The 24835-nt window shown below is 46.3% G+C and overlaps 1 protein-coding gene across 3 annotated transcripts in view; it reads right to left on the reverse strand.

Annotated features, from left to right (window-relative positions):
* YPEL2 (yippee like 2) overlaps nucleotides 1-24835 on the reverse strand; it is a 64782-nt gene that overhangs the window by 25921 nt on the left and 14026 nt on the right. For 2 of the 3 annotated variants that reach the window (XM_008011250.3, XM_008011251.3), the window contains exon 2: nucleotides 18217-18530. In XM_008011250.3, the coding sequence (XP_008009441.1) occupies nucleotides 18217-18333 (117 nt within the window). In that variant the 5' untranslated portion in view covers nucleotides 18334-18530. Of the gene's footprint in view, nucleotides 1-18216; nucleotides 18531-18957; nucleotides 23119-24835 lie in introns of those variants that run through there. The other variant, XM_008011252.3, reaches the window with a different exon arrangement.

A 24835-nucleotide genomic window follows, 5' to 3' on the forward strand; every position in this document is an offset into this window, starting at 1 on the left:
CACATCTTACAAAGCACCTGCCTCTCTTAGGCATCTGCTTTGTGTGGTGAGCATTGTCCATTGTGCCCACATCTAAACACAGGGCATTCTTATCACTCAATGCACAAATATTTCCTTACTGAAGGGAGTGGAGAGGGTGTGGGATCCTTAGCAGCACTGGGCAGTAAATCTGAAAGCAGAACTTGTTAGTTTCTAAACAAGGACCAGCCAGTTAGACCACAGAGTGGGTGTTTCCAAGCAAATTCCAGCATTTTCATGTTGCTCCATGAACTGAGCCCAACCAGGAGAGCAAGCCATGGTTTTTGTATTTTTCTTTTTTGCAACCAGCTAAGGAGTCTTTGATTAGGCCTAGAGAGGGACTCAATTAGCATCATGGAAACAGAGGAGATTTCAGAAAGGAAAGGTCAGTTGCAAGTCTAGCATTTGCTATCAGCCATCTGCCAAGCAGGAAGTGCTACTCAGATCTATTTTTAATCATCTTCCCTAGGCTAGGGCTTCTGGGAAAATTCAGAGGCCAGGGTTATTCCAAGACAAACATTTAATTGCTACCTTTCTGTATACATTTTAAAACAGCCTCTGGGCACTCGAGACCAACTTATACACAGAGGCCCGGTTTCTGGGTTCTGTCACTCTGGTACCTACATCCAAGGTTATCTTTGGAAGCCGTGACGGGGGACCTCTCCTTGGGGACTGTCTGGGATATCAAGTAACTCCACATAATGTAATAATTCCTATAGCCAGCAGGTTTCAGATACTTGCTTTGGTTGCAAGTGACAGGAAGAGAGGAGGAGGTGGGAATTCAGGTCCAGGAGCTCATGTTCATTCCCCGAAGAAGTGAGACCAGTGAAGTGAACTGTGCTAACTTCCTCGTCACTCCCATTTTCATTTTAAGCACATTTATCACTTTAGAAAGGTAAATTAAAACCAGTTCATCCAGGCAGTAATCTCGTTTGTTACTAAAGATACTGACTGGCTAAAGAAAGGGGAGAAGTTTCATCTTAATTCCCAAGGCCCCAGCCTGTGCTGTGGCTGGTGCATCCAGGCATGAGAACATTCTGTCCACTGGCTCCTTCTCCCTCCTGTCTCGCAGCAGTGCTACGTCTCAGTTCAACCCAGCCCAAGAAATGGAACATCTCTGAGAGGTCTGGAGAGGGAGTCTGGCACAGCCAGGGCAGACTATGCAGAGACACAGCCTGGCTCAGGCAGCCCCTGCATTCTCCAGCTCACCCAAACACAGTTTCCTCGCCTCTCCACACTTACAAACTCAGCCTCCAATTTCCATCCCAAGGTAAAGCCTGAGCATATACACGACTGTGCCCCAGCCAAGCCATGTTCCACCTGCCACTAAAGAAGTGGAGGATTGGGGACAGGCAGCTGGTCACCACCCAGTGCCTGCCCCATCCAACAGTGAGCTGCAGAGCCCACTGTGCCTGCAGACACAGGGGTCTGCTCAGCATCCTACCCACCTCTGGACCTTCCCCCTTCCCTACTGTCAGAAGCTTATCTGTCTGCGAGCAGCCGGTGGGAAAGCTAAGCCGAAAGGGCACCTTGGCCATGGGATCTTTGCCTAAGGATGTGAAACAGGAGACTGGGTATTTGGGGCAACTTAACACCAGCCAGAGCCCAGCCAGCAGGCCAGGGAGGAAGGGACTGACTAGACAGGCATGTGCTTCACAGGAGCTCTAACTCCCTCGGCCAGGGGCTGGAATCCTCCTCCCAGTGTGCGGAACTCTACTCTAGTAAGCTGGGACACACATGCCCCTGGGGAAAATAAAACAAAAACAAAACAAAAAAAAAGGGCCACTGCACAGGGTCACTCCCCCGACCCAGTTGGACTACACATTAATTGGGGCCTCTGAGCCCTGCTGACTCTTGAGTTCCTCTTCTTGTCTGGTTTCAGCAGAGAAGGGAGTTAATCAGCAAACAGCTTAAAGGAAGGATAACTCTCTGCCCTGCTGAGGGCCACCTGTGCCCCTCCTCTGTGTGCCATGGCTTGATGGGCCAGTAAATCCTATTGAAACAAACAGCAAAGAAACAAGTAGAAGCAATCTGGGGTGCTATGTTTGGTCCAAGTGTAAGACACCAGGAACAGGGGGTTACCTGGAGATTCCAAAGCCTGAGAAGGACCAACGGAAGCACTTGTAGTGGGGTGCTGACCCTGTACTGTACCACCCTGAGAGTGAGTGTCTCCTTAGACCTTGTGTCCTAGGTGGCCTGCTTCCCTCCGCCATCAGGGCCCTGATTCCACATCACTCTCAGACCCTCAGAAAAGGAATCTCTGGGGTGGGGTCTGGTGATCTGCCTTTGTATCTCAGGTGATTCTGATGTACTGTCAGATTTGGGAATCACTGTCTAAGAATCTCCATTTTCCAATGTCTATTTCAATTATTCTCCAAATACATAAAGACTGCAGAAGCTACTTATTTCCACCTTCACTTGGCCCTGTTCCAAATCTCATGGCTACATCAAAGCCACTGGAACTCTGCCACTGAATTCTCTCTTTAAATTCAGAGAAAAACTCATCAACATGGGGTTGCAATTGCCAGGTTTCAATGATTTGGGGAGCCTTACTCAGGAAGCCAGGAGTATCAGGCGAGACAGAGTGCCCAGGCCCTGCAAATCCCCAGATCTCCATGAACAAAGGCCCTCTTCTTAGAGTTATGACTGCTTGCTGTTTGCCAGTGATCTACCTGCTTGTTGTGTAGCTGAAGGCACCACCAAGGAGGGACCCGGCCTGACTATTTTTAAACGGCTATGGCATGTTATCAATGCCCACCACTCCACAACATCAACATTGTATAATCACACAAAGCTCAAGGATATATGGTTTACAGAAGCTAAAGAAGTTGATTTTCCAAAATAGGCTATGTTTTATTCTCATCCCATCTCAATAAAATCCTATTTGCTTAAAACCTTTTACCAGCTCCTCACAGCATCCAGAACTGTGTCTACACTCCTTCGTTTGGCCTTCTAGGCCTTGCGTGATCCACCTTGACCTGCTTCCCTAAAGCACAGACTCCCCTGACTTCCCATCTGTCTTCCCTGTGGTCCCTGGACTTGGCCTCGTGTCGTGTTTCTCTGTCTCTGCTCAGAATGGACTCCTCTTTCTTGTCTTTGTTTTCTTGTCCACTTAGTAAATGCTTATAAACACTAATCTTAGTAAACATTCATCCTGCTCTTTACCCTCATAACATCTGGAACAACCACTTACAGTGAAATAATGACTGTGTTTCACTACATTTTATCACTGTTTGCCTTCCCCATTAGATCATAAGCTACTTAAGGGAAGAATTTCAGGCAGGTGCACTGGTTCACGCCTGCAATCCCAGCACTTTGGCAGGCCAAGGCGGGTGGATCACTTGAGCCCAAGAATTTTAGACCACCCTGGGCAATATGGAGAAACCTCGTCTCTACAAAAAATAGAAAAATTAGCCGGGTGTGGTGGTGCACGTCTGCAGTCCCAGCTACTCAGGAGGCTAAGGTAGAAGGATCACCTGAGCCTGGGAAGTTGAGGGTGCAGTGAGCTGTGATAGTGCCCCTCTACTCCAGCCTGGGCAACAGGGTGAGACTCTGTCTCAAAAAAAAAAAAAAAGAGAGAATTTCGTTGCATTCATTTCTGTATCCCCAGTGCTTCATACAGTAGGATTTAATATATGCAGGGTGATCGGGAGGTTAAGTGACTTGCTCAATGCCACACTGAAAATTTAGTGCAAAGCCAAGTCTGGAGCAGAGATGGCTTGAGCCTCATTCAAGGCTTTTCAAATGGTGCCACAGACTCTCCGTCAGCAGGGCCCCACACTGTTTTCCCATTACAGTGATGACACTGTAGGAAACTATGTGCCCTATCTGGCTTGATCGCCTTGTAACCTACGGTGGGAACCTGTGGGTGCTAGATGGCTAGGGCTGAAGTCTGGCCTATGGAATGGAATTCTCACCAGGGTGTCAATTAAGACCTTGTCAATTAGCACAGAGACTCAACACCTACACTCTCCATACAAGCCACCATGCTGGTTTGAGATTCCTCTTGAAATCACAGAAATCTATTTCTCCAACACCCATTTCACAACAGTCATTCTAATCATCTTACCCAGGGCTAAGTAAACCAGTCCAAGGGCCAAATTGGGCCTTTCACCTGTTTCGCAAATGAAGTTTTTCTGGAAAACATCCATGCTCATTTGTTTATATACTCTCTGTGGCTGCAGATTTGAGTGGAGACCCTGTGTACAGCAAAGCGTAAAATACTATTTGGCCTTTATAGAAAAAGTGTTGCAGACCTTTGGATGGAGCCCAAAGAACAGGGAATCAAGACTGCAAACAGCTCCTCCCTTCTACCAAGGGACTGGCTGCCCCTACTCTGAAGTTAGTGAACCAACTGGCTTTTGAATGAAGTCATTTCTTTTTTTAGCCCTGGTTACAGGCCTGGGATCCAGGAGGAGATGTTTGCCTGTCAGAGGCACACAGGGACCTGCAACACCTAGCACATGGCCTGGCACATAATGGCACTCAATTAATGTTTACTGAATAAACAAAGGCATGGGAAATCAGCCAGTCTAAGCCTTGAACAAAAGTCCATACTCCTGTCAGTTTCAAGGTGACCAGTCACACAGGTACCTGGCAGCAGCCGGGTGACCTAGATTTGTCAGACTTTATCTTATCGGCTTTCCTTTCTCCAAGCACTTGCCCCCACAATGCTCAGGGAAGGTTGGCCTCTTGTTTTTATAGAGAAAGAGATGGACAGGGAGGAACTCTCCTCCCACACCGACACACTTGGCGTTTTTTTTTTTCCTCTCCCGCTGCGGGGAGAATCAAGAAATATGGGGGCTTCGAGCTTCAAAGAGCTCCATGAAGTCTTGTTTCACCGGCTTCCTCTCTCCTCAGGTTTCCTAGCTGAATGTGTCTGGGATGAACCTTAAAGGCCCTCTCATAGTTCTACCTGTCGTCTGGAACATTTGGCATCTAAAGGGGAAAGGCCATCTGTGGATAAAGCTGGCAGCTTTCAGAAGGTCAGGAATGTAAACAGTGGGGAGAGGCCTGGTCCTGAGAACACAGACATTCCTCCAAAGATGCATCAGAGAACAGGCGGCTGCCCCACTAGGCTGGGCTAGCTCAGGCCGACTCTGCAAGGGAGGACAGGGACGTCAGGGAAACAAAAGGCTGAAAGCACTTCAGCCTCTCATGAAAATTAGGCAAGCTGAATGGAAAGCACTATGGAAATGCTGGTTTCTCAGCCGCCCTGGATAACCCTAAGGGCCAAGTTCAGGAAGGAGATCCTCATTTCTTCTGCCAACAGCCGCTTTTTCAGGTGCTAGGCCTTCCAGGAACCAAAGGGTACTGGGTACAGGCTCAGTGAAGGCAAAGCTTGCATCTGTTTGCCACTGTATTCCCAGGGTCTAACACGTAAGAGGAGCTCACGCAACGTGGAATAAATGACAGGCCCAGTGCAGAAGGGTTCACGCAGGGATTTTTTGTTTTGGTGAGGAAACACTTATCTGCTTCCTCATTTATCGGCTGGAACGCTAAGGTGACAGTTAGCTTCCCAACAGATACATGAGGAAACAGAAAATTGCTCTTGGTGGAGCCAACCCTAACAGGAAGGAAAAGGAGCTCCTGGGCCCCCAAAGATAGAGAATTTTCCTTTTGATGATCACAATTTACCCCTTCAAAGACCCAAGGGTATCAGGGACTAAAGGCGAGGGGAGACCCAGCGCCACCTGCTCCACCCCTTGACATCACTGTGGTCTGGAGGGGAGGGAGTTTACAGACTGATCAGATGTTGTTGTTTTAGCAGCAGCTGGCGGAGCCATCTCCTCCTCTCTTCCTCTCCCCACCCCCCCCTCCGACTCACTGTCCAGCCAGGGAGAGGAGGGAAACAGCTAAAGCTCCTCTTGGCTGGGCAGCCCTTACCCCAGAGATAATACTCTGGGTCACCAGGTCAAACCCTCCTTTCAGCAGCTTTGCTGAGTGCTTTGGAAACAAAGGTTATCAGAGATTCTCTTTTGGTTTTGTTTTTTTAAGATAAAGAAAGCTGTTTCCTTCAAAACATTCCCCCACCCCCTGCCCGAAGCATCACAGAAGGAATCAAACTGACAAGCAATTCTCAGCTCCAGCTTCACTGTCCAGGCTAGGGACTTCTCTTCCAGTCACCTGGGCTGCTGTGTCACAGCAGACTGAGGTCCTCAGGTGGGTCAGAGGCACAGTAACCACCTGACAGACTGGAAGGGAAGCAGGCAGGGACAGGCTTTTCCATTGGCATTCTAGAGTGGCCTCGCTGCTGCCTGCAGGTAAGGCCCCAGAGAGCCCCGGAGGAAGGTGCTGCTATTTCATTACCTCCTGAGACCTGCTGGTCCCCCTGGGATAAGGAACAAGCGGCTCCATAATGAGAGGCCTCAAAAGACCACGGATGACAGCTGTAGGGCTCAAAGGCAACTGCTGAGACTCTCCAAAAAGAAGGGCAACTAGCAAGTGTGCCAGGCCTGTTGGGGTGCCAGGCCCTAGTTCTGTCACTTTCCATTTGGTTTTCCTTAGTGACTATTCATAGAATAACACTAGCTTCCAACATTTATTGTTGCCAGGCCCTGTGGTGAGGACTTCACATCGATTATCTCATTTAATTTCCACAAAAATCCCATCAGGTATCTAATATTACTATTATTCCCATTTGCCGGTGAGGCCATTAAGACGCAAAGGGGGCTGGGCGCAGTGGCTCATGCCTGTAATCCCAGCACTTTGGGAGGCCGAGACCAGTGGATCAACTGAGGTCAGGAGTTCGAGACCAGCCTGGCCAACATGGCGAAACCCCATCTTCTACAAAAAAAAAAAAAAAAACCAAAAAAAGAAAAAAGCTGGTGTGGTGGCAGGCACCTGTAATCCAGTTACTTGGGAGGCTGAATAGGAGAATAGGAGAATTGCTTCAACTCGGGAGGTGGAGGTTGCAGTGAACTGAGATCGCACCATTGCACTCCAGCCTGGGTGACAGAGTGAGACTCCCAAAAAAAAAAAAAAAAAAAAAAAAAGACATACATAGAGGGATTACTTAATGTACACAGTTACCAAATGAATAAGCCAAGGTTGGAACCCAGGCGGTCTGGCTCAGAGGTTATACCACGAGCTGCTATGTTATATGGCCTCATATCACCTTATGCTACTACATCAGACTCAGAAGATGCAGGGGGAAGTAGAAGGAACTTTAAAGACAGTCTAACCTATTGCACTCATTCGGATAAATGAAGAAAAGGGAGAGCCAGAGAGGTGAACAGTCTTGCCCAAGATCATAGTGCTTGACACTGTCAATCTTCCGGATGCCAGCCCTCTCCCAGGGCTTCCTCCAGCACTTACAAGCACCAGCTATGTGCATGGTGGTATGGTGGCGGGGAGGTGGCAAAGTGCAAAATCAAGAGGCCCTCAGCTTCTCTCTGGGCTTTGGTTTCCTAAGCTGTAAAATGAGGAGTTGAACTAGAAACTCCAGGTTCAAAGGTACCTTCAGCCATAAAGTTCTGAGCATCTATGACTCCAGGACATTGAGAATCTTGTTAGGAAGCAAGACAATTATACATAAAAAGTGCATGCAATCATAACAACACAGACCATACCACAAGACAGTCATTAAAATGAACAACCAGACAGTGAGTTCCACTGACATTCAGAGCATCCTATAGACCAGGAAGACTCACTAGAAGAAAAAAAGATGTGAGCTGTTCTTCAAGAATGGGTAGAAACTGAAAAGAGAGAGAGGAGAGGATTCACCAAGGCAAAGGAAATGACAGGAGGGAAGAAAGGGTGGGATTTGCCACAAGGATTACTGAGTGAGACCATAAAACAGGCAAAGCCAAAAGAACCTAGGTCACATTGCCAAGTGGGAGCAAAAAGTACATGAGCAGATCTGAATCTGAACCCATCTGGCTTCTTGGTAACCTGGTAACCTATGGCCTTAATTAATCCCCACCTTGAAAGGATGTTGTAAAGTGACAGAGTAAGTAAAATACCTAAAGGAGTTCCTGGCACACAGTAGGTGCTCAATCAAGAAGAAAGTGTTCTGGGTGCAGTAGCTCACGCCTGCAATCCCAGCACTTTGGGAGGCTGAGGCAGGTGGATCACTTGAGGTCAGGTCAGGAGTTCAAGACCAGCCTGGCCAACATGGTGAAACCACATCTCTACTAAAAATACAAAAATTAGCCGGGCGTGGTGGTAGGTGCCTGTAATCCCAGCTACTTGGGGGGCTGAGGCAGGAGAATTGCTCAAACCCAGAAGGCAGAGGCTGCAGTGAGAGAGATTGTGCCACTGCACAGCCTGGGCAACAGAGTGGGACTCCATCTCAAAAAAAAAAAAAAGTGTAAGTCTTTAGGGACCAGTGTGGTGGCTCACCTATAATCCCAACACTTCGGGATGCTGAGGTGGGAGGTCTGCTGAAGGTGAGGAGTTTGAGATCAGCCTAGGCAACATAGCGTGCGCGCTCTCTCTCTCTCTCTCTCTCTATATATATAAAAAACTAAGGAGGTGTTCAATCAATAGTAGCTAATAGCAGCAATGTAATTTTTCATCTTGTGTGTTTGTTACAACACCAAACAACCTTATCTGTAAAGTTCTTCTACCCTCCATGGTGAGCCTTGCTGCTTTCCCTTGTTTCCTAAACGTCACAGGCTCTTTAAGTGCAGGACTCATCTCCTTATCCCTACCATCTAGGTATAAATGTTGTTTAAAACACAAGAATTATGGAACCGAACGAGTAGTGTATGACAGTGGGTTGTAGTCAGGCCCCAAAATACAAAGAGTCAAAGTAGCAATGGTGCAGATTTACCATTCCAGAGGCCAGAGGAAGTGCCACCGCTCAAACAGAAACAGAGGGATCCTGCACCCACTCCTTGCTTCCCAGGGTGAACACCCTGATGAAAAAGAGTTTCTTTGGATTTTTGACTGGGAATACAAGTTTGATTACCAGTGTCCCTGCTGAGAGCCTAGACACTAATAATATACAAACCAGTCTTATGATTGGAACCTTGAAGGCATCTGCAAACCACAGAGTTAATTTTCAGGGTACGCCTCATCGCTCAAGTCAACATTTCCTTTTGGTATTTAAAGTAACCACACAGAAAGAATCACATTTGAGCAGATTTTGTGCTCCAGCTGCCTGCAGTCTGCAGCAAAAGAAAAACAAAACATAAAGATGATTCGCCAGATTTGGTCCCAAGCAGCTCCCTTGATACTAAATTGGTGAGCAACTCTATGTGTGCCCAGATCATTAATTTTCACAGGGAGCAGGCATGACTGTGGGACAGGTCTGCCTCCCATTTAAAGCATGTGACTTCCTGAACTCAATTCCCCTTGTCCATGCCTACAAATGATAAAGACAATTTTTTTTTTTAAACCATAGAATGCTTCTATTTCTTTGCCAAGCAGTGGTCAATGAGTATTTGCTGAATGACCACCATGTGCCTGGAACACATTCAGACCACTGCAATGGACAGACACCACTTGCCCCCTTCTAGTCTCTTCCTCACTAGTTCATCTGCCACACCATGGCAACACTGACCATTTGCTGACCACGTCATTACCTGCTTAAAGTCTTCAGTAGCAACCAACTGTCAATGGGATAACATCCTAGCTTCTATTCTTCTAATAATCTGGCTTCGACCTACACTTTCAATGTTTTCACAGTTTTTCAACCTCTACCCTAAAGAATGGCTGCTCCCTGTGTGCTCCCTGCCTCTGGCTCTTGGTTCCTGCCGCTCCTTTTATCAGCTCCTCCCCATCACTTGAGGCTTCTGCTTCCAAGCACAGTTCAATGCCACTTCTTCCATCAAGTCTTCCCAGAACTGCGTTTTCTAGACAGATGGATCTTAAAGTTTGGTTGTGTGTTTTTTTCCTTTTCTAACCAACAGTATCCTTGGTGGAGAGCCTGATGAAAGCCATGAAACCCTCCCTAGAAAAATATACATGCCCACAGGATGACACACACAATTTCATGGAGTCCTTGAAGCCAATCCATGGACCCAGACTGAAAGTCACTGATAAAGATCTCTATCTGAGTACTAAGTCATTCACTCAAATATTCACTGGGAATCTACCAGTCTTAGGAGCCGTGCTGCTTCTAGAGACATAAAAATGATATCACAATCGTCTCCTCAAGTAATCCACAGGCTAATGGGAAACGTGTCATCAAACTGTGATAACTGCTTTAACAGAAGCATAAAAGATGAGGTAGAAACTTCAAGAAGGCATAACATGAATCTATTATCTCCCAAACTAGGATAAAAGTTCCCTGAGAAAATTTGAGGGTATTATTATAATATCTAGAATAGTGCTATGTGCATGCGCACACACACACACACACACACACACACAGTACATAATTAGTATTTGTGCAAAGACAGAATGGAATCAATACGATAAAAAGAACAAGTATAGGCACAGTACCCACATACACCAGAAACTCTTGAGATACAGTTAAAATGGTCCCACTGTGGACCAACTGTGCTATACAAATTATCCCAAGCTGGGTGCAGTGGCTCACATCTGTAAACCCAGCACTTTGGCAGGCAGAGGCAGGTAGATCGCTTGAGGTTAGGAGTTTGAGACCAGCCTGGCCAACAAAGTGAAACCTCATCTCTACTAAAAATACAAAAATCATCTGGGCATGGTGATGCACACCTGTAATCCCAGTTAGTCAGGTGGCTGAAGCATGAGAATTGCTTGAACCCAGGAGGTGGAGATTGCAGTGAGCCGAGATTGCACCACTGCACTCCAGCCTGGGTGACAGAGTGAGACTCTGTATCAAAAAAAGAAAAAAACGGCCAGGCGCGGTGGCTCAAACCTGTAATCCCAGCACTTTGGGAGGCCGAGACGGGTGGATCACGAGGTCAGAAGATCGAGACCATCCTGGCTAACACGGTGAAACCCCGTCTCTACTAAAAAAATACAAAAAACTAGCCAGGCGAGGTGGCGGGTGCCTGTAGTCCCAGCTACTGGGGAGGCTGAGGCAGGAGAATGGCGTAAACCCGGGAGGCGGAGCTTGCAGTGAGCTGAGATCCGGCCACTGCACTCCAGCCTGGGCTGACAGAGTGAGACTCCGTCTCAAAAAAAAAAAAGAAAAAGAAAAAGAAAAAAAAAAAGAAAAAAAAATCCCAGCCTAATTCATGGCTCTTTTCATCCTGAACACGTTCAATCTCTGCCCCTATGGAGGAAAGGTACCATAAGATACTATATTTTATGAGCCCCAAATAGTTTATTTTCACCAAGAAACACTGTAAAGTAACCACATCCCTTTGTTTGGAGACTTTCTGTACAGATTTGATTCACTTGCCACCCCTTCCTGTAGAACAGATAACTTCTACAGGAGTACAAAAGAGCCAATGCTTCATTAGTAGGAGACAGGGCTTTCAAAGGTCACATACTTGAAGAAAAGAATTAAGTGATTTGGGTTTGGGAAATGTGATTCTCTTTTATAAAAGGCAAATGGGTAGAGCATGTGTTGAAACTGGACTTACTGGGTTGTGCTGGAACTCTTCCATAATTTGTCACTTCTGCCTTGGCTGTAGCTTAGAAGTGATGTTTAAGAAACACTGACATGGCCAGGCGTGGTGGCTCACGTCTGTAATCCTAGCACTTTGGGAGGCCAAGGCAGGCGGGTAACTTGAGGTCAGGGGTTCGAGACCAGCCTGGCCAACATGGCAAAACCCTGTCTCTATTAAAAATACAAAAATTAGCCGGGTGTGGTGGTGCATGCCTGTAATCCCAGCTACTCTGAAGGCTGAGGCAGGAGAATCTCTTGAACTCAGGAGGCGGAGGTTGCAGTGAGCCGAGATCGCACCACTGCACTCCAGCCTGGGCAACAGAGTGAGACTCCATCTCAAAAAAATAAATAAAAAAGAAACACTGACATTCAACAGCAAAGCGGCAGAGGCACCCACCAGAGCTCAGGCCACAGAGCGCAGGTGTTCCCACCCTTCTGCTTCTTAGTACCACTGCTCTGGTAAAGAGCCAGGTCCCACTACTCTAGAAACAAAAGGTTTACTTTTTGAGATAGACATTTACGCCGGCAATCTGTTTTTTCCTTCCTCCTAAAAAATATGAATTTTATTCGAGTATGGTTTTTGTGAAAATCATTATGTCATATATCCACTGAATATCAAAATTAGCTCAATTAACAAAATTAGAGCTAAAATTATCTATTTTGCAATTAGATAAGTTCATAGAATAATTATCTTCAACAGTTACATCTCATATTGTATATATTTATCATTTCTTTTCATCTTTATTTTTAATTCTTGCTAACTGGCATTCTGGTCTGATTATATTGTACATATCCTTTACGAATTATGTTGTCTGATGTGACACAGCAGCCACTAACAACACTACTAATGATATAACTCAATGCTCACTAAACTGTTTTCCAGGGCATCTGGAGAAAAAAAAGAAATGAGGGGATTTTTAGAAATTATGTTCCTATATTTATTATTTACATGAGGTTTTCAGGACATAGATAATTCCATCACGATTTTAGAGAGTAGTTTTATTGTACATTAAAAACACAAACTGGCCAGGTGCAGTGGGTCACGCCTGTAATACCAACACTTTGGGAGGCCGAGGTGGGCGGATCACTGGAGGTCAGGAGTTTGAGACCAGCCTGGCCAACATGGCAAAATCCCATCTCTACTAAAAATACAAAAATTAGCCAGGAGTGGTGATGTGCACCTGTAATGCCAGATACCTGGGAGGCTGGGAGGGAAGCAGAGGTTGCAGTGAGCCGAGATCGTACCACTGCATTCCAGCCTGGGCCACAGAGCAAGACCCCATCCACCCCCATCAACAACAAAAAAAAAAAAGAAAGAAAGAAAGAAAGAAAGAAAAAGACTGGGTGCGGTGGCTCACACCTGTAATCCCAGCACTTTGAGAGGCCGAGGTAGGAGGATCACCTGAGGTCAGGAGTTCGAGATCAGCCTGGCCAACATGGAGAAACCTCGTCTCTACTAAAAATACAAAATTAGCTGAGCGTGGAGGTGCATGCCTGTAATCCCAGCTACTCAGGAGCCTGAGGCAGGAGAATCACTTGAACCTGGGAGGCAGAGGCTGAGGTGAGCCAAGATTGTGCCACTGTACTCCAGCCTGGACAACAAGAATGAAACTCCGTCTCAAAAAAAAAAAGAAAAGAAAAGAAAAACAAACAAACAAACCAAACCGGTGAGCCATGGGAATTGAGAAACAAATCCCTGCCCTGACAGGTAGAGAGGACAGGATGGGACAGATCTCGGTACTTCCATAGCAGCACGCCCTCCATGGCACTGCCTCCACACCACTGCACGGGGGTACTACACTACACTGGTGTAGAACACCAGGGCTCAGAGCCAGAGGTGGGAAACCAAGGGCACAGTTTACCTCTTGGCAGCCACTAGATCAATACAAGGCTTCAGAACATCTCACTCCCTGACTCTTCTCAAAGCAATGCTGCATCTAATCTCTAGACAGGAAGGGAAAACCAAAATGTCACCACTGTAAGCCCAATGGAACCCCACAGGGAACAAAAACCACCTGCCTTCTAAATGTTCCTAACCTCAGAAAGACTGCCCAGAGCTTGAAAACAAGTCAGGCCAGGGCTCCTCACACAGAACGCTGGGGAGGGGTACGAGGTGGACGGCCCCGGCTCTGAGGCTGTGTGACCTCAGTTTGATCACTGAGTCACCCATGGCCTGTTTCCTCATGAAGAGATCCGTAATTCTGGAAATTCCATATTTGTCACCAGAAGATAATCTGACCTATAGATCTGATACAACAATAACGTAAATAGTTTTGGAGACTGAGCAAAAGGTTTCCTCATCCCGCCTCCATCAGATACCCCTCTGCAGCACCCTACAACTCCTTTCCTCCAGGACCCAGAGCACTAAAGCAACCATGTGTTGGCATGAAGTCACAAGGCCCCAAAGTGGGTCTGTGATAGAATAATCCAATTCATTCTTCCTAAATGGCCTACTCCACAATGCCATTAAGGGGTTGGCAGGAGAAAGGCAAAGGGAGGATGACAAGACAGAACATTTTCATACAAAAGCTTTGTGAAGACCCAGGTTTCCATAATAGATTATGTCCACTAAAATGAGCGTTTAGATTATTCTCACTAGGGCTGGCTACTAACTGTTCCAAACGAAGCTATTATTATTTTATAACCAAAGTATATTTTTATACTAGGGCTTATATCTACCATTAGAGAAGAAACAATGTGAGCAATTCCTCATGCCAACTCAAAATACCTCTGCATGCAAACACTCCAGTATTTAGACCATAACATCCCCTAAGAAAGAAATTGTAGGATGCCTCGGCACATTCCCTAGATAGTTCTGTCATTAATTCAAAGAGCTTTCCCCCTTATCCTCTTTACCATTTTACAGATAAAATGCCATGTTACCTTTCTACAGACACGCTTGGCTTGCTATTACCCCTTCTCATATCCAACTCTTGTGCCTCATGTACCAAGTGAATCCATCTTAGCCAAACTAAAACTCATTGGTGTCAGGCAGGAATAATTCCCTCCAACCCACCCCCTTGCCTTTCTGTTCTTTTCTTTTGGACAGTAAGGCCAAGATAAGCAAACAGACTACTTTATATTTACATAGAGGTTTGTGATTTGCAAACCACCCACACATCCATGATCTCATCTGAGCCTCATAACAATGCAATGAGATAAACCTGCTCCCCCAGTGAGGTGTATGCCTACTCCTCAGGACTGTTATTGGGATAGCACATTATGAGCACACACTAGGTGCTGGCTGCTAGAGACATCTGCTATGGTCTGAATGTCTCCCCAATATTGCTATGTTGAAATGCTCACCCCAAAGATGATGGTAGGAGGAGATCAGGCCTTTGGGAGGTGATCAGGTCATCAGGCCAAAGCTCTTGTGAATGGGATTAGTGTCCTTCTAAAGAGGCCAGAGCGAGACCCTTCCCTTCTACTGTGTCAGATTAAGTGTGAAGGAGCTGTGTGTGAACCAGGAAGCAGGGCCTCACCAGACTGAATCTCATGTTGTCTTGAACTTGGACTTCCCAGCCTCCAGAACTGTGAGAAATAAACTTCTGTTGTTTATAAGCTAACTAGTCTATCATATGTTGTTTTAGCAGCCCTAATGGACTAACACAGCATTAAACACAGCAAACATTATTTTACCCATTTTATGAGCGAGAAACTGAGGCTTGGAAGTTGGACAGCTGATTGCACGTAACTAGGCCTCTAGGGATCTAGAGCAAGCTATGAAGGTAGAAAGCCTGGTACGGGATTCTTTCCACCACCATGGCAATACAGACTCCATTTGTTTTTAAAAACTTTGTACCTCTACACTTCCATGTAGGCTTAGGCACACTGATAGAAGGGAGCCTGAAGTTCCAGTCCTAGTCCCAGTTCACTGCTGGTCACACACACAGACCTTTGTATCCCCTTCTTCATAATGAAAGCACTCATTTTTTTTCTCTTTTTTTCTTTTTCTTTCTTTTTTTTTTTTTTTTTTTTTTTTTGCACCAAACGAATGTCAAGCTTTCAGATGAAAGGCCCTATTACCAGTACAAAGTATCATTTAATTACACTGCTGATCCAGCTCCAGTTATCTGCTTCCCAGCTCCTAACTCCCACTGGGCAGATTCTGAAACTGCATAGGAGATTAAGTCAAGAGAGGAGAACAGGAGAGACATTCTCTCCTTGAACTTTCTTAAATAGAAGCGGGGGGGGGGATGAAAAGAAAGGCCTATTTTCCAAGGAGGAGGCTGGGGCAATGATCTTTCCATTAGGCAGACCTGCACAAGAATCTATAGATTATTTAACGCTGGGGGTGGCTGTGGAGTGAAATAAAGGAACCTTTGTGCAATGCCAGCCGCAGCTCCCTCAGCTCTCCCCACAGCCAGGCATTTCACCCAACCCTTTAAATCATCAAGCTCTAATGCACCCCATCTGTGTACCGGCCTGAGCCAATGAAACTGAAGCCTGTGCTGACTTTGGCCTGGACTTGTGAATGAGCCTTTCTGCCCCAAAAGAGACAGGAAGGACATGAGGCCAACAAAGTATTTTTTTTTTTTCTCATTACTTGTCTTCTCCAAGGCTCAACCTCCATTTATCATTTACTGAGATCTTGCCATGGGTCAGGTTCTGACCCTGAGACGTAAAGCAGATATAGGCCATGCCCAAGGACGTAGAAGAAAGAGCTCAGGAGAAAGGAGTGAAGGAGGGAGGTGAAGGAAAAGGGACACTCTTGACTAAGGCACACAGCCCTGAAACACCCATACCTGCATATTCAGGGAATGTGGCTTGGTTCCGAGTGGCTGAAACAAAGTGGAGAGCTGGCTGGAGACCTAACAAAAAAGTCATGACTCTGCCAAATTGTCAAAGGCCCTGTACACCAGGCCAAAGAGATAAGACATAAATTCTGAAGGCCATTACCATCTCCACATACTCAACTTCTGCCCATCTTACAAGGCCCAGATCAAAGAACCACCTCCTCCAGCAATCCCTCCTGAACACCCACTCAAAGTAATCACTCTTCTCTGAACCTCTGATTTGACATCTTGGACAAGTTTTATGAGTTTCAGCTTCTTCATCCGCATAAAATATGACTCATGTCACCTACCTTAAAGACTTCATACGAAGGTTAAGATAACATTTATAAAGTGTCAAGCTGCAGTTTTTAGTACATAGAGGGTGCTAAAATACCTTATTGGTACCTCAATTTCTTATGATAAATAGCACTGATTCCTTGTATTTAAAAAATGATGCCTTGGCTTTCCCAGTAGATATAGGCAAATAATTTCTCTAGAGATTTCCAAAAAAAAAAACAGACAACTCACAATTCCCCTCCAACTTTGCAAACCCAATTCCAACACCCAAGAGACCAACTCCTCTCTTCTCTCACTGACACCTTCTCACATTCAAACTTCCAGATTCAAGGGGTTCCCCAAAATTCAAAGGGAAGCTGAGAAGCAAGCTAAAGGCTGGCTGAAATGTAAGCAGCGTAAAGGAGAGGAATTAACAGAACCATAAAGAAAAGAAAGTGGGGCAGATTCACAAGTCTGGCCAGAGGATAGGACTCGAAGGGACTGTATGCTTCAAGCTCTGTGGTCACCTTAGACCCTGGAGAATAGGCTAGAACAGGGGTTCGGTCCTCAGGCCTGATTTGAAAAGCCTTACTACTACAGATGTGGTTATTTGGGCAGCTTTCTTCACCTCCTAGGTCAAATCAGCCAGCTGGAGAGGACTGTTCTACAAGAGCTGACTAGATCCTTCGTTCCTCTCTGGCTGGGGCTACCAAACCAGAGACAAAGAAAGCAACAGCCACCTTTTCCAGCAGGTCTTGATGAGGAACACCGATTTAAAAACAAAACAAAAAACTTCATCGGGGTCTGTGTAAAGGTGGGTTGGTTTGTTTTTTACTTTAATGGTGTGAAGTCCTGGTTCTGGGTAAAGATGCTTTTGTAAGGGAAAAGTCTCCCATGATCTCTTTCTCTTTGTCATGCAGCCTAGTAAAACCTGTTTCTCTTCCCCTGGGAATCTAGGGCCAGGAGGGAAGCAGTTCCCCTGAGAACGCTGCCTGAAGGATCCATTTCCTGAATTGCACAACTGGCATGTTGGTTTATTTACTTAATAATCCCCCAGCCCCATCTTTAGAAAGCAGCTGCCTAAGCACTTCAGGAAAAATCGGGTTCCATTCTTCTGATCATGATCAAATGTCATGCCATTATTACCTCATGTATAAGCCCTAAAGGCCCCCACAGGCCAGAGGGTCTGCTCTTCAACAAGCCACTTTTGGTCTCTGCCAAAGGCCACCCACTTTAGTAACTCCACAGTCTTACAACTTCCTGGGGGCTCTCTCTTCTTGCTAAGGAACCCCTCTTACAAGACATCCTCCTGCTTTCTTAGAATTCACCTTCTGAGCAGGGAGCACTCTTCACTCTTCGTCCGCCAACCTAAACCAAGGCTCCCATCAATCCCCAGCCCTTCCCTTTTCTGGCCTGCAAGCTGCCAGCTCCCAAAGCCTCCAACAAGGATGACACCTCATTTCCAAAATAACAAATTAAACTACTCTGTCCCTCCAACTCAGTTATTTCTCAGTTGAGCGAGACAGTCATGTGGGTCAGCCCTCCCTGTACAAAGATGGAGTACAAATATTCTTGAGAGAGCCTGTAAACCTCTGCAACCTTAAGAGCACTAAGCGCCCTCCCCGAGGTAGGCAAGGAAGGCCTGCTGGAAACGTGTACCTTGGAAATTAGTTCATCATGATTGGCCAAGTGAGCTCTGCAGTGAATGCAGCTGTAGGTCCGGTGGCAGGAAGGCAGATATGCCTGGAAAGTCTTCGATCTTGTCATCTTCACCATTGGCGCTGCTGAGTGTGGGGTGAACTCTGGGGCAGCCCACGAGGCACTCCCACAGGATGGGTCGCACGGGAAACACCGGAAGACACAGGTAAAGGCCGTGGTTTGGCAGCGGGTGGGTGTGGGGCAGGCTCCACACACTGGTGATGTCTTCGGCAGAAGAACCCTCACGCGGAGGTCTAGGGCTAGTTCTCAGCAGCCTGTAACATCAAGGAAAGAGGACTAACATTGGCTGATGGAGCAGGGCTCCCTATAAAGCAAGCAGAATCCAACTGCTACCCATGAAGAAGGCAACACTTATAGGATCCAATGACCCACTTCTCTGTTCCTTGTATTATGCCTAAGATACCCAATGAATGAGAAAGAAACCACTGGAGACTCCAGTCTCGCTGCTTTTCTGGAGTGGGAAGTTCAGTATCATCCCAGCAGTTTCATTAGACACCCAGCACATGCATTATCATCATTCCCAAGCAGCCCTAGATAACATCAGGCTTGAAGATGTGCTACCACCTACAGCCCCAGGGAGAGGACTCCTCAGGGCCCCCTCTCCTGAGCCAACCAAGGCAAGTGGTTAAAGGAGAAGGAAAAGTTTAGCCTCTAGAACTTCACCACATCCAACAGTCACACCTGGGTTTCTCATCCATTTCCAGATGTCGAGAGTCCAACGCTTGAAGCCATCACCTGCAGAGGCAGCAAACCCCACACTCCAGGCTTTGCTTTAGAGATTCAGCATGGGATATAAAGGATCAAGTTCCCAATCAGCTGGATCCCTAGTGGTAAGCCAGCTCTTTCCGAAGAAGTAATTCTCTGCAATATACTTCACTCAGAAGTAAATAGTACATTATTTTTTTAAACCAAATGAATGAAATCAATGGCGTAATCAGAATCCTGCATCTAAAATTCACAGTAACAGTGAATTTTACCAGAATTCCTTCCCAGCCCTTTGACTTCCCATTATTCATCCCATAGTACCATACATCTTTTCTACCACAGCCTCAGCTCTTTTACTGGGAACCAAGGACACTGAGAAAGCGAGGTGGCGCCAAGGTAACTAAGTGAGCAGCAAGTCCAAATAAAGGTCTGAGGCCAGGGCCACAAGGTCTAAGACTCCTCTGCTTCTCTGTGGCTCACCTGCCTGAGGCTTCCGCACCTGCTATCCCCTGGGCTTCACTAATAGGGGTGGTGTTTCCACTTGCCTACCTCCCAGGAGAGTGGGGAGTGTTAATTAACACCTGCGTCATGCTTTGAAGATAAAATTATTTAGGGAGATGGGGAAGGAAGATAAACAAAATCAGATCTTCCAGGCTGGACTACGTCTGGGATCCATCTGGGTCTTTAGAGAAAGCCTGCAAATCATCATCCTCCTTTTCCTCTAAACCTCCCTGGAACCAAATCTTCCAAAGCAAAGCTGCTGTCTTCCCTGGAATCCTTCCCACCAAAGCAGTCACTGAGGCCGCCATACTTCTGGGACACTTTATATCTTCCTGAGTGGCCAACAGCACTACCTAGCACTAGGCTGAAGGACAGTTATCAGTCACCACCCCTTATTCCACAGTGAGAGCACTCCTCTTCTGCAGCCCTGAGCCAAGGAGGCTCCACATGCAAAGCGGCCAATTATATGTGAGTTATCTGACTGTTGAAGGGATTCAGACCTCCAGGGGCCAAGGTACGATGTTGCCCCTGCTCAGCCTCCCACCTCTAGTTTTAAAGATGTAAAATCAGGTTATAGTGCACATTATAGCAACACTTGAAGGAAATGGAAGTGGGAAATAATTCTCTCGGCTTTGCCTCAGAGTTAGGCCTGGCCATCACAGGAGACAGGACGAAAGATCCCATAAACTTTTGGATCCAGAACCCCTTCATCACACCCTGGGCACACTCTGAGTAGCAGGTAAGGTGAATGACAAGACAGCCCACAGAAGACCAATGCATAGTGTTACAGGTAGAAAGGTGGTAGAGCGAAGTACTCCACTTGGAGTTTCCTGAAATACCCTCAACCTTCCTTTTTCCTTCTTTTTTGAGACAGTCTCACTCTGTCTTCCAGGCTAGAGTACAGTGGCATAATCTTGGCTCACAACCACCTCTGCCTCCCGGGTTCAAGCAATCCTCCTGCCTTAGCCTTCCAGGTAGCTAGGATTACAGGTGCCCACCACCACGCCTGGCTAATTTTTGTATTTTTAGTAGAGATGGGGTTTCACCATGTTGGCAAGACTGGTCTTGAACTCCTCACATCAGGTGATCAACCCGCCTCGGCCTCCCAAAGTGCTGGGATTACAGGTGTGAGCCACCGTGCCTGGCCCTTCAACCTTTCTAATATTCCTGTTCCATTCTCAGGATAGACAGCACGTCCAGGAAAGGAAGGGGTGATGAGTTATAGAGTAAGGAAATAGGAAAGACAGGCAGGGGAAAACAAGCAGTAGGCTTCCCCCAGGCCAAATGCTGCTGGAGTCCACAGCCTTAGCTGCCCGCTGGGGAGCACACAGAACACCAGACCCATTCGTCTTACACAAACACAGAGGGGAGAAAAAGAAACAATGACCTGGCTGCCAGTCTGAGTTTAGAGAGCAGATACAGAGTCTGTTTTCTTAGACATGCAGACAGCTTCTAAATTATGCATTTCCCCAGAGTAGAATTATTTCTTCTCTCATTTCTCCTCTGAAGGAAACTCCAAAAAAAAGTTTACAGGTAGAAGTTTCTGGTTATGCTCAGCTTCAAATCTGAATCCCGAAACTTATTCAAAGCTACCTTCTGTGAAATAAGCATTTCTCATTTGTATTAAATGCGAGTGAGTGTCTCACACACACACACATGCACATTCCATCCTTACCACAGCTCTGAACCTAAAAAGACAAGAGAAAAATTTACCACATAAGCAATGGCCCAGGCTGTCTGGTGCTAGAAAGGCTCTGGAAGGCCTAGACAAGAGGCCTTAACACTTCGCTGTGGCAGGGTCACTCTGCTCCCCATTGCTCTTAAATATGAATAAACAGGCATCCTAGAGAGGGGACTCAGTTCCTAAGAAGAAAAAAGGAAAAGCCAGGTGCGGTGGCTCACACCTATAATCCTAGCACTTTGAAACAGGATTGCTTGAGCCCAGGATTTCAAGACCAGCCTGGACAACATGGCAAGACCTCATGTCTACAAAAAAATTAAAAAATTAGCCAGGCATGGCTAATAAAAAATTAGCATGTGCCTGTGATCCCAGCTACCTGAGAGGCTGAGGCGGGAGGATTACTTGAGCCCAGGAGGTTGAGGCTGCAGTGCACAGTGGTCACTCCAACTGCATTCCAGACTGTGTCACAGAGCATTAAAAAAAAAAGAAGAAAAGAAAAAGGGAAGAAAAAGTGGCTTGCTGAAATATGAATCTTGTTCAACTGGTACAGGACAAACTAGAAGAAATGAGAGGAGGTAAGTAGAAAGCAAAGAGAAGCAGGATCAAGAAAGGCCTATAGGTCCAGGGGCAGTGGTTCACGCCTGTAGTCCCAGCACTTTGGGAGCCTGAGATGGGCGGATCATGAGGTCAAGAGATTAACACCATCCTGGCCAATATGGTGAAACCCCATCTCTACTAAAAATACAAAAATTAGCCAGGTATGGTGGCACACACCTGTAGTCCGAGCTACCTGGGAGGCTGAGGCAGGAGAATCACTTGAGCCTGGGAGGCGGAGCTTGCAGTGAGCCGAGATCACGCCACTGAACTCCAGCCTGGCGACAGAGCGAGACTCCGTCTCAAAAAAAAAAGAAAAAAAATGGCCTGTGGGCTGAGAAAGGGGAAAGCAGGCTGCATGAGAGGAACAAGCTGAGAGGTGGGGACCAAAAACTCATCATCTGCATTGTCTTCTTCCCTTTTAAGCAAAAATTTTAAAAGCTTCTCGGGTCAATTCTTAGGAAAGAAAATTGATTTTTTTTTTTTAAGGAAGAAATTAAGAGTATGGAGTTGAACTCATTCTAATTTTTCAACTTTAGCCCCTGTTAATGGTGCTTCATGAGTTCAACTCACAGAACGTAACCGTGGAGTCTAAATTGATTCCCAACAATCATCAAATAAGCTTGATATTTAAAAGCCTCGGGGCACATGTGCAAATGAAACACCATTTTCAGTGAACTAATAATCCATCACGTTGGAAATTAAAGGAAGATTTGCCGCCGCCCCTAGCTAGCTTACAATGAGCAGCACGGAAAGAAAACATGTGAGATATTATGATTAAAAACAAAGATCTTCGATACAACACCTCGAGAGCCAAACGCACACAGAGCACATGCCAACCTGGCCAGCACCACCTGCCCCCGCCTCCCTGGCCAACAGGCCTTCCCCACAAGGGAGTAATTGCCGCTGAAACTCAAAACAGAACCTTCTGAGTGCCACCAGGATGGAGGGGCGGGAGGTGGGACGCTTTCGTTAAGCCACAGAGGAACGTGAGGATTGATGTGGAAGCAAGGCTGGACCACCACATGCCGAGCCACGGAAACTGACCCGAGAAGTGGGACTCTCTACAGGAAGGACACGGGACAAGGCTGGTCCCAAGGCATGCCTCTGTGTTGTTGCTTCCATGGGGTGTCTGAGAGGAGGTGAAGACTGGAAAAGAAGTGGGCTCTGGACTCACACAAACCAGGTCCACTCCTTTCTAGCTGCATGACTTTCGGCAAGTTACGAAACCACCCTGATCCTTAGCTTCCCCATCTCTAATAAGACCAACCATCATTCTTAGCAAACTATCACAAGAACAGAAAACCAAACACCGCATGTTCTCACTCATAGGTGGGAACTGAACAATGAGATCACTTGGACTCGGGAAGGGGAACATCACACACCGGGGCCTATCATGGGGAGGGGGGAGGGGGGAGGGATTGCACTGGGAGTTATACCTGATGTAAATGACGAGTTGATGGGTGCAGCACACCAACATGGCACAAGTATACATATGTAACAAACCTGCACATTGTGCACATGTACCCTACAACTTAAAGTATAATAATAATAAATAAATTTAAAAAAAAAAACAAAAAAAACCACAAAATATCACTATGTATCCTTTAAATATGTACAGTTATTTCATGTCAATTTAAGCAAATAAATTGAAAATATCAAAACAAAAAAAAAAAAAGACCAACCTCCACAGGGTTCTACGTGTTAAGTGAGACTGTCTCAGTACTTACACAGAGCTGACGCACAATACGCACCAAAATTTTATCTATTATTTTTAATGGCCAACGGGGGGCAAAAACAGATGCTGCTGCTTAAAAAAAAAAAAAAAAGAAAAAGGAGAAGGCCTGAGAGTTCAGACAGACATAGAGTTTGGGGTCCTTTGGGAACATCCTATTTTTCCTCTCTTTCCTATTTATGTTGAACTAGATGCCTGTGTGTAGCCAAATTCCAGCCTGCCCCTTCCATTAGGATCTTTTAACTTGTCTTCAAGCAGCTCTTTGAGATGGTACCACTGGGACATCTCCCCAAATCTAGAATTCTCTTTTCAAGATGAGACAAAGCGGCAGTAACACTGGAGGAACCACACGCATGTGTTAGTACTGAGGTCCTTCTAAGAGGTGCTTCCTCAGTGGCCATGCTCTCAACAGCCCAAAGGTAAGCATCTCTGACTTATACAGCCCTGGCAGGCCATTGGGCCTCTTTCCCCCTCAAATCCACCCACTGCATGCCAGCCAGTGCTGTCTATTTAAAAAAGAGATTTGACCATGTCATCACGCTTACAGCCTTCAGAAAGGCAACACAGAGCAGTGGTTAAAAAGACAGGACCGGCTGGACACAGTGGCTCACGTCGATAATCCCAACACTTTGGGAGGCTGAGGCAGAAGGACTGCTTGAGGCCAGGAGTATGAGACTAGCCTGGGCAACATAGTGAAACCCTAAAAAAAAAAAAGAAAGAACCTGGAACTAGTTGCAAATCCCAGCTCTGTCATTTACTAGCTGTGTGACCTTGGACAAATTACTGAGCCTCTCTGGACCTCATTTTCCTCACAAAAAATAGAGACAATAATATCTACTTCATACGGCTCACGTGAGGATGAACTAAGTTAGTAGAAAAGTACTAAGCATATGTGCCTGGCATGTAGCAACCATATAACACATTCCAGGTGTGTATTACTACTGATGCCCATGCATAGCTTCGGACTCAGCTCATCCTCTACACCTTATCATCCTCCATCTCCATTTATTGAAATGGCATTTAAGAGTCTACCACGTGTCAGGAACTCTTTTGTTGGAGGCATGTGGCAACTTGTACCACTCCTTGTAGGTCCCCTCAATACATCATGCTTGCACTCCATGCTTCCATGGTTTTGCTGATGCCATTCCTTCAGACCGATACAACCTTCCCATCTCTCCTCACAAGGCCCTTACTTGACCATTGAAACTCAGCTCAAATGTCACCTCAACACTGGGCTTAGTGGCCTCTCCTGTGTTCACCTCCATCTTAACCCTACTGAAACTGAAATTACCCTTTCCTGCCTCTGTATCCTCTACTAGAGGTAGGCTCCAAGAATCAGCTTT

The sequence above is a fragment of the Chlorocebus sabaeus genome, chromosome 16, assembly GCF_047675955.1.
Source record: "Chlorocebus sabaeus isolate Y175 chromosome 16, mChlSab1.0.hap1, whole genome shotgun sequence".
NCBI classification, from domain to species: domain Eukaryota; kingdom Metazoa; phylum Chordata; class Mammalia; order Primates; family Cercopithecidae; genus Chlorocebus; species Chlorocebus sabaeus.